Raw genomic sequence first — 10,435 nt, forward strand, 5'->3', positions numbered from 1 at the left:
ATAAAAAATTAGGTAAATAAAAAGTACACAACAAATCTTTTTTATAGTCATTTTTAAGGGGCACTATAAAAAGTCATTCATGCATAATTTGTGATAAAAATGCATAAAACCGTGTAAATTTGACTCAGAATATACCCAGATCTCATCACTTTATAGAGATAAAAAGTGTAACAGGGTTCCAACCTCTATATATTCGAAATGCTTTACTCGATTTCCCAAAATACTTTAGTATTTGGTTGGAATTTTCCACTAGCTCTCCAGAATACCAAGCTTACGATAACACCCACACATAAAATCAACGATTCTGAACCAATTGTTATTCAGTTGACCATTGATCTTCACAGTTGCAACGCTGTCTAACAATACGATACTAGCTCGTTTTGCAGATACAAAATTGGACCACTTTAGATGAGCTCACCAATTGGAATAACAATGGCCTTCCAGATTGAACTAAATATTAGATTACTTGACCAATCGTTTAAATAAATAAATAAACAGGAACTACGGCTTCCGATAATCTAACCGAACACTAATGATAAGTTTAATTGAAACAAAACATTTAGTAAGGTCCATAATTACGCTCTCAATATATATATATATCATATCGATTATTGTTAGCATTGCGTTCAACAGAAAAATGAAAATTTTCAAATGAAAACAAGTGATTTACAATAATTTTAATATAATATGAAGCAAATGTTGTTTAACTACATAAATAGCAATAAGAAATCAACTATTGAACAACCAAGTTAACAATAAAAACAAAAGAAAAGTGACAAAATAAAGAAAGACAACGAGGTAGTGATAATAATAATAAACATAGAATTCGCAAAATCATATGGGGTGGAGGAGGAGGAAAAAGTAATTCTGCTTAACGAGGTTTACAAAATATATATCAATTAGATGGACATAGCGGTCAAGTAGCCTTGTAATATATACATTGTTTTCTTTCATTTCAACTACTTCATACAGTTTAAATATGGAGCTATACAATAAACTGCATAACATCTTGATATAACAGGTGAATGATTTGCATATCTAGCAAGTGATAATTTCAAACGTTTGGGACGTGACTGAGTTGATGTTCTATGCAAGCTATTTGATGATGTCGAAGATGGTAATCTTAACTGCCAACCTTCAGCGAAATGACATGGTCTAAATGGAGCTTGGAGGATATTCGGACGAATATAATTTCCGACAGAAAAATGTTCTAACAAGTTAAGAGAAATATTTCGATCATTATCAGTAGTAGTTATTTGTCTATCCATCACAGAATCTTCACAATCAACATTGATCAACGAAGCTAACAATGAACTCGGTGTATTTTCAATGACTTCATCAATAGTAATACCACCAATCACATATAATATATCGTATAGTACAAATGAGAAAGCATTGTAACGTGGAAAATCTAGTACAGTGACCTGAGTCCAACAATTCTAAAACACAAAAAAATATTTCAGTTATTTAACGATTCTATGAAAACATAAGAAACAAAACAATACAGTTGACAATATCACAAAATATAAACAACCTGAATATCAGTACATTTGGTTAATAAAGATAAATTACAAACATGTAATCATTACTTTATACCTAAAATTATTCAATTGCCGACAGTGAACTTGATGAAATGTAGATTGACTATATAACTCAACAATGAATACAAACTGTTATCACTGTAACTAACAATTAAAAAGGATAGATACACAGAAAATTGAATTAATGGGAAACAAAACAATAAAAAATACAATGCTCACTGAGAAAACGATTTTTTCCTAAATAAAATCCATCAAAGTTAACAGTGAGTCAGTCGTACACAAGGTACAGTCTGACACATATATGCATTGGGTCAAGTAGCCATAACACATTACCACGACGAGAGGAAATTAAAAAGATGAGGTGAATAGCAAAGAAATCAAAAGGATGTAGTATCAATGATAATGAGAAGAATCAAAGGTTGATAATATGAACCAAAAATATAGAATGAAAAGATAAGTTAGTAACGACAATACTTGTCTGATCAAAGGCATAATTTTATTCCATTATTATATATTCAGCCAGGTTTTTTTAATGTTCTCCAGATGATATTTCAACGGTTGGACATGTAAGTAAAAAATGTGAGAAAAAATAGCTCACAATCTTCTCAAAATCTTCTAAGCCAGCGAATATATAGCCTCTGCCAGGGAAGTCCTACTCACTGTCTTCTCGTGGCGGGGGTGTTGTTCACGAAAGTGAGAGGACGAAAGGCGAATGTCCGGCGCTTTTATCGGGTTAGTGGACACGGAAAGTCCACCTAGGGGAGTTGGAAAACCCTGATTCCAAACCAATGGTGCACATGGGCTCCAGTATCCTGAAGGAACAAATGGCGTATGAATCAATTGTTGATCACCGGCTACCATGGGACTGCATCTCCTCACGATGCTCCACTGCCTTGTGGACTAGACCTTTAGGTCAAAGGCTCGGGGTGTGGCCCCCTAAGAAAACCACCTGCTTCAGTCTGGGCACCTGGGCAGTATCACAGCCCTCACATAAATCGAATGAGATTTGTGAGGCGCATATGTATTTGGTGCTTCCTTGTACCAATATTTATGTGTTTAAATAAAAATAAAAAAAACAAATCCTAAAGACCAGTAAATACCGTACATTTTGCTATTTTATTTATTACGAAAAAAGGAATAAACAGTTGATGCACCTTTTAATTCTTCTCATCTTTCTATGGTAAAGAGTTCTGTTTTAACTGACCTACTATAAATTATCTCTAATTGTCTACCGACCATATGTAAACTTAACTGATATTACACTAATATTTTTACTCTCTTGACATTTAATCTACTGTTCAGTGTTACTGTTAGTGGATTACCTGCCATACAATTCACTTATGCATTTTGCCGATCTATGTTCAGTAATTGTTGTTAAGCATCTCAAAGATTGGAAACCACTTAAACTAACCTTTACTGATGAAGCTTTCAAAATGTTGTTCTAGGGAACATTAACAGCTGCTAGGGATTAACTAAATGTTCTAGCTAGGGAACGTAAAAACATCGTCTAAAGCATCTGACCTGTTTAATCTCCTAGACATCATAAACTATATATATTAAACATTTATCTGAAAGCTTTCAGTAAAGTTCCCCGTTTTATATTCCAATATAATAATATTTATTACGAGTGTCAAACTTTTATTCAGATACTGTTAAACTGAGCAACAAACTAGTAAATAGATTATACGAAGTTCAAAAATTGAGCTAATAGAGAGAATTTAGTTGATCACTATGACACTGATTTTAATCTAGTTGCCGTTCATAAGCTCAATCCACGAAATCATATCTCATATTCATCTGATGAACGGTTGTTGCTAGAGAACAATAGCATAAAATGTATAGTATATTACCCCCAAATGCCCTGGTACGGCTGAGGGTGGGGAAAGTCAACCCTCCCTCTCTAAATCCTCTCACATGGCCACGCGTATACAGCCACTACCAGGGAAGTCCTACTCACTGTCTTCTCGTGGCGGGGGTGTTGTTCACGAAAGTGAGAGGACGAAAGGCGAATGTCCGGCGCTTTTATCGGGTTAGTGGACACGGAAAGTCCACCTAGGGGAGTTGGAAAACCCTGATCTCAAACCAATGGTGCACATAGGCTCCAGGATCCTGAAGGGAACAAATGGTGTATGAACCAATTATTGGTCACCGGCTGTCATGAAACTGCATCTCCTGACGTTGCTCCACTGCCTTGTGGATCAGACTTTTAGGTCAAAGGCTCCGGGTGTGGCCTCCTAAGAAAACCACCAATTCCGACCTGGGCACCTAAGCAGTATCACAGCCCACACACAAATCAAGTGACTTGTGTGGTGAATATGTATTCGGTGCCCCTTTGTACCAATATTTATGTGTTCAAATAAATAAATAAGTGTAATATGGGATATTTTGTAGGCATATTATCTACAGAAAATCAATGAACTCACTGTACTAAATTTAAAGCAGAACACTTTATTTGAAATATCACTAATTTCCGAGCCGTAAACACTCATTCGACCGCCACACAAAAATACTTGGTTTTCTACAGTGTCACAAGCCAATGCGGCACTGATCAGAGGCATTGGTAGTTTTGGTAGAAACTTGAAATTTTCTCCATCTTCTTCTGTCGGATCATATAGAAAAGCACAATCAGACGGACGCATTTCATCACCATATTCTTCAAGACCACCAGCAAACATAATAAGACCTTGTTTTTGTCATCAATAGCATTAAAGAAATAAATATAACGCGTAGTGAGAATCAAGTTTACTTTCATTAACAAAATCGGCTAATCAAAAATTGTTATTTTTATAATGATTACTCCTACACACATATATTGGTTGTTTGGATCTTCGCATTGATGTTCAGAACTGCAACTGATCAGTTTCTTTTGGTATAAGTATATTTTGTGCGGATTGTCTCGATATCGCCGTCAAGTCACAAGCATTTTAAGCAAATATAGAAGATGGATAGTTATAGTTTCTATACTCGCTAATGTCATCCTTTATCTGAATTTTACACTAGTGTAGCAAGCATCAGACCTAATAGCTCAATAGTAAGGTAAAATGTTCTTTTCGGATTTAAAACGTAATATTAGAACAACTTTTTCACAAGATACAATTATTGTAAACTGATCCTCCTATGCAGGTACAAAACAACGATTCAATGGATGATTAGAATGTGTTCTGAAAAACCGAACATAAAATAAGTAAGAATGAACATGATCAATTGAAACTAATTCAATTTAAAACAGATTGTGCTCAGTTTTCGAGACAATACCATTCGGTTTCCTAGGTCGCATCAAAAAAGAGAGGGCTCGAACTATACAATGTATTGATCAAAAATTGAGTATTTTAGCTATTTGATATAATAGAAACTGATTCCTAGCGTTTATAATGATGCGAAAAGTAACGCTTGCACAAGAGTTCACTTGAAACAATCCACTTAGACAACAGTTAAAGATTTCAATATTGAATAGTATAGTTCGGTACAAAAGAGTATTGTATAATGTCAGTAATCTCACTCTACAACTATGCTGTGTAAAAACACCTAGATTCACGATTCCATTTTTATCAGAAGAGGGTTTTGTGGAGATTTTAGTAATTCCATAGTTGAATTCATGAGTCAATTGGAGCTAGACCACCATAGAAAACCTGGAAGCACTGGACAGTCATTTTGTCCTGGCATCAAACTCCTCAGCAGCGAGCATTTACGATCCCGCTCGCGGGATTCGAAACCAGGACCTTCGGTCTCGCACACGAACGCTTAACCTCTAGACCACTGAACCGGCATTCAACGGTGGCAATGTCTAACTTCAACTAATCCACAAAATTGGGTGACACATTCACCATTGTCTTCAGTGAGTTTGTTGTGAGATAGCTTCGATTGACCCATGAATTCAACTATCGAATTCCATTTTCGGTCATAAAATTTCTAGTTGAATCAGTCCTTATCAACAGAGTTCGAATCGATTGTATCCAGTACACTAAACAATGATAAAGTTGTTACTTTTATGCAAATGAGTATAACCCTTTGTAAATTATTTCAGTAACGCTGCTGAGAAGTACAAAATTTCCTAAAAACTCAACCAGAACCACTCAACAAATGATTTCTCTAATTGTTATTTTGGGAATTTCGACGAGCCCGCATAAAGTTGAGTTCGATTCTCAATGATACATCAAATGTCTCTGTCCATATACCTGCATTTTGTACCGTGTCATAGTTAATCAGTATTGTAACGGAATTCCTCAGTTTTCTTTGCGATGTCAGATGTTGGAGACTGGTTTAAAGTTAATGAGAAAATAGTGAGTGCTTCTGCTGTGTGTGTTTCGTGCTACTGAGTCCGGTTTCTGAATCATGTAGTTAGGTATTAGAACCTTTGAAATATAATTCAAAACGACTCAATAACTAGACAAGGCCTAATAATACTAACGAACACTTCATGTACGAGAAAATTTATTAAAACTAGAGTTGAATACTAGTAGAAAAAAATTCGAATATCTAGGCACCTTATATAAAATGATATTCATAATCCCCTATTCAGTTTCTTAATATATGTTTTGTAGGTAAGATGAAAAGTTATAGAATTAATGACTAAATAGATTGATACAAATATTTTGAATTATATATATATATATACCTTTATGAGTCAATAGTAATGCACATGTATCTACCAAAGCAAATGGTAATTTATGATTTGAATTATTCCATTTATTTGTACAGATATCATATGTTAAAATTGAATCGCTAGCTGGTGAATAATTTGTTGCCCAATTTAAACAATAACCGCCAAATACATATAAATAATTTTCAATACATATTAAAGTATGATGTGATCTAGGAGAGTCCAATTCACTCATTGTATGCCAAACAAGATCTGTTAAACTAAAACGTGAACAACTAAAATGTTTTATAAGAAAAAAGAAAGTAAAAAAGAGGATTTATGAAAAGTTAGTCACATTATAGGGAAAAAAAGTTATGAAAGAAACAATTTAAATGCTAATAGAAAACGGTAACCCATTCACAATGACGTACACTTAGTGTAGAGTTGTTGAAATTAAAGTATAAGAAGTAAAGTTTAATCCTGCTACTCAACAGATAGTAGGCCACGTGCAAATCACTGGGTTGAAGTTTAATAATCGACTAAACGGTAGTCAAATTACAAAAGCAGAAAAATAAAAATTATTTAATCGGTCGGTGAATACTGAATACAGACATACATAGATACTTTTGCTAAGTTGTTAAATAGGTAGACTAGTGATTTCGAAATCTGGAAGTTCCAATTCCGAAACAACCCAAGTTATTATCTATCTTTTACAATGATACCATTATTAAGATGTTCGATTTAAAATTTTAAAAATTATGAACCACTACATACACAACGATTTGCAGCATTCTTTTGCATTAGTATACCTTTCTAATAACATTCAATATGTAACTTGATTGTACTTGCAAACACCACCGTTGGACGACCAACCGTTGCTGCTACCATGACATGGTGGTCGGGCTTGCCTACCGTGATGATTCAATCGAGCTATACTGGCTGGAACAATCGTTCCTCAAGGTCCTACCATGCCAGCTAGGTCGGTTGAAGAACGGTAAGACTAAAAGCAGCAAACACAAGGTCCGAAGGCGAAGTCGTACTGTTGACTGTACAGAGGTGTGACGGCAGTAAGGTGTTTCCTTCAGACAACCAGCATAACGGCGATACTGTCTTCCTACGAGGAAGGGTGAGATTAGAAAAAGTCGACCCTAAGAATGCACACCTCGCCTTATCACACGGATATCCGTCTCCAGGGGTAAGTTCCCGATAAGTACGGAGCTAACACAAAAGTTACCCACAAAAAGGTCGTGTGTGACCGACCTCAAGCAGTTGTCCCTTGGGCACTGCGGTCACACTCTCAGGTCACCAAGACCACTTCTAAACCGATTTTCTATGCAGGTGCCTCTAGAAGAACCCTTTCATGGTGTGGGCAACCGGAAAGTGATAACCACTCTCATATCTCTAACAGCACTCAAGACCGCTGTATTTATAATAAATTTCCCTCTCTCTATTTCCCTGCTGGACGAAATAATAGTGTTGACATTTATGTGCGTGTATAACATACCCTATATATTAGGGAATCACCAGAGTGATAATAACGGTGTTAGGCGTACACTTGTGACAGGCAGTTAAACACCGATAAATAAAGGAATTACCGTCTATGAATTAAAATGTCTACACTGTGGACTAGGCATGTTTCACCAGTCCTAACTAATGTAAAATGAGTTAAAACCATGTTCACAGTGGTGATTTACTTAGAAACGCGATAGAATGCTTTGTCTTCGAGTTTATTTGACCGAAATCTATCTAAAGCCTTGTGGAAATAAGAATTATTGAAAAATTGGTAGCAAATGGTAAACAAATGCAATGCTAAATTTCAGTAACGTAATTTTAGAGATACATTTTACCTACTAACAGTAATTTAAGTAATAAATCTATTTAAGCACAAATCTGCAGCCCGTAGTATCCTAATTTATTAAAATTGTTGACGGGAAAAAGTGGGTTATTTCGATTTGTGATATGTCAGAGCATGGGTACAAGGATGAAAAGTTTGTTCCAAAGAATCCAGTAACACATATTCACCTAGCAATTTAATCGTAACCTAAATCACAGGTTTTGTCTAGGTCACTTTATTATCATCACGTAATAGATATGTATTCCCATCACACACTTTGAGGTTGTTTCCACAATACCAAATATGCCAAGGATTCAGAATAATGAAAATTACCAATTCTGTCTATCCCTTAATTCTTCAGGAGAATGAAAGCAGTTAGTTGTATACCCTCACTCAAGCTGGGTTTTTGCATAGGATTTAAAATATGTTGAGGAATTCAATATTACTCTCTTACAACAATGAACCTTGGGGCACAATTATATTCAAAGAACTGAGAAAAGTATTGATTTACTCTTGGATTGCCCCCCATAATGTTGGTTAAAATTCATCCTAGCCAGTATGTAACAGATATTTGAGAGAAATTACAGGCGATAACTACCGTTGGTCTGTCAGCACAAGAATGGTGAAACGTTCTTCTGATACTTTTTGCCTTACTTAACCTAACTAATAACCGGGATCCAAGTGTATATTATTGAGAGCAAAACTAACAACTTTAATTAGTATGGTTAATTATTTATGATAGGTAGAGGAATACTGACAATCAATGGTATATAAGTCAAAGACGATGTTTTCACAATTTAATCACAAGAGGTATTTCCTGGAGTTATAGTGAGAAGCAGTGACCAGTGGAGTTCAACCACGTCTGCTGTGAGATAGTAACTCACTGAAGACAATCGTGGATGTGTCGCTCAATTTTTTGGATTAGTTGAAGTTAGACATTAACACCATTGGATGCCGGCTCGGTGGTCTAGAGGTTAAGCGTTCGCGCACAAGACCGATAGGTCGTGGGTTCGAACCTCTTAAGGAGGGATCGTGAATGAGCACTGCTGAAGAGTCCCACAATAAGACGAAACGGCCGTACAGTGTTTCCAGGTTTTCCATGGTGGTCTAGCTTCAATTGACTCGTGATCTTAACTATTAAAAAAAAAGTTAACCCAATTACATGAGTTATATATTATACGGATGGATTTACCGTATGACACCTAGAGGTATTTAAAAAGCCTACCTGAATATCTAGTGTAATTGAATATCCTGATATAAAAACAAAGTATATACTTGAATTAATTTAGCTAACTAAATTCCTAAGTAAAATTTTATTAGATGTTCAATATGATTTCAACCTCTACTTATTTTTTATAATCAATTAACAACCAGATATATTTAATAAAGCATGTAGGTATTTAAAGTACGTATATATGTATGTGGTGTGATTAACGAAATATTTTCAATTTCTTACTGATTTAACAATTCACCCTCTTCAGATTCGCCACCTACTACATATATCCAATTAAGAGAAGCAGCTACACCATGATGAACCCTTGAAGCAGCATACGGAGGTGTATATTTAGTAGCGACACTTAAATCTTCATTATACATCATAAATTCATTTGACTGCAATCCATAAGAAGCCGAAGCGTTCTAAAATAAAAAAATATATTTATGCATTTACATGAGTAAACCATAGGCCCATCAAACACCTATTAAATATTGAATAGTAAATTGAGTTAGATTGTAGCTCAGTATCCCAATAAATTAAACTCCAACATTTCAAATATCGGTTGTGATTGAAGATTTCTCAAAGGTGTATATAAATTCGAACGAAAAAAACCTTAATAAATAACTAAAACGAAAGTGCTACCGTATGTAACAATTCAACAAAATTATATATATATATATATATATATATATATATATATGCCATGAGTCAAAACCTACGTTATTGAAACCACTTTCTCCTCCAAGTCCATAGACACGATATATAGTTCCAACCCTTGGTCTATATTGTTTAGGATCTATAAGTGAATTCGTTAAATATTGACTACCCCAAATATCTGATATTGAAATTTTTTCTAATTCATTAAGAAATGATGGTTGATTTAAAGAATTATGTGCCAAAAATAATAACTGTAAAGCATCATTAGCTGCAGAGTATTTTGGATTACTGATTATTTCCATCAATTCATTTCTCGTTATCTTTGGAGGGGAACAAAAAAAACGAATTCATAGATATTTATAGAATGAGATTTTGTACATTCATAGCTGCTTATTACACAACTTATTAAAAACAACAAAATTTTTACAAACATTTATTTAGTTTGGGATAAACTTACACTTCGTGAGGTAACCGTACCCATGACAATCAAAACATTTATCCACGTGTTCAGTAGTGCATATATGAGCATTTAAAAAATTTATTACAATAGTATAAAGGAAACCTAAATGATTGATAAAATTGAACGAGATAAAAACTAGTACAGGTTT

The 10,435-nt window shown here is 34.7% G+C and overlaps 1 protein-coding gene across 1 annotated transcript; it reads right to left on the bottom strand.

Moving 5' to 3' along the window:
- Window positions 1–853: 853 nt before the first annotated feature.
- Smp_009560 (hypothetical protein) lies at window positions 854–6,376 on the bottom strand (the record flags this gene model as incomplete). Its single annotated transcript, XM_018794869.1, has 3 exons — window positions 854–1,439; window positions 3,965–4,216; window positions 6,158–6,376. The coding sequence occupies 3 exons, from the start codon at window positions 6,374–6,376 to the stop codon at window positions 960–962; spliced, it is 951 nt and encodes a 316-aa protein (XP_018649238.1). The 3' UTR covers window positions 854–959.
- Window positions 6,377–10,435: the final 4,059 nt, after the last annotated feature.

This window comes from Schistosoma mansoni, chromosome 1 (genome assembly GCF_000237925.1).
Source record: "Schistosoma mansoni strain Puerto Rico chromosome 1, complete genome".
NCBI classification, from domain to species: Eukaryota; Metazoa; Platyhelminthes; class Trematoda; order Strigeidida; family Schistosomatidae; genus Schistosoma; species Schistosoma mansoni.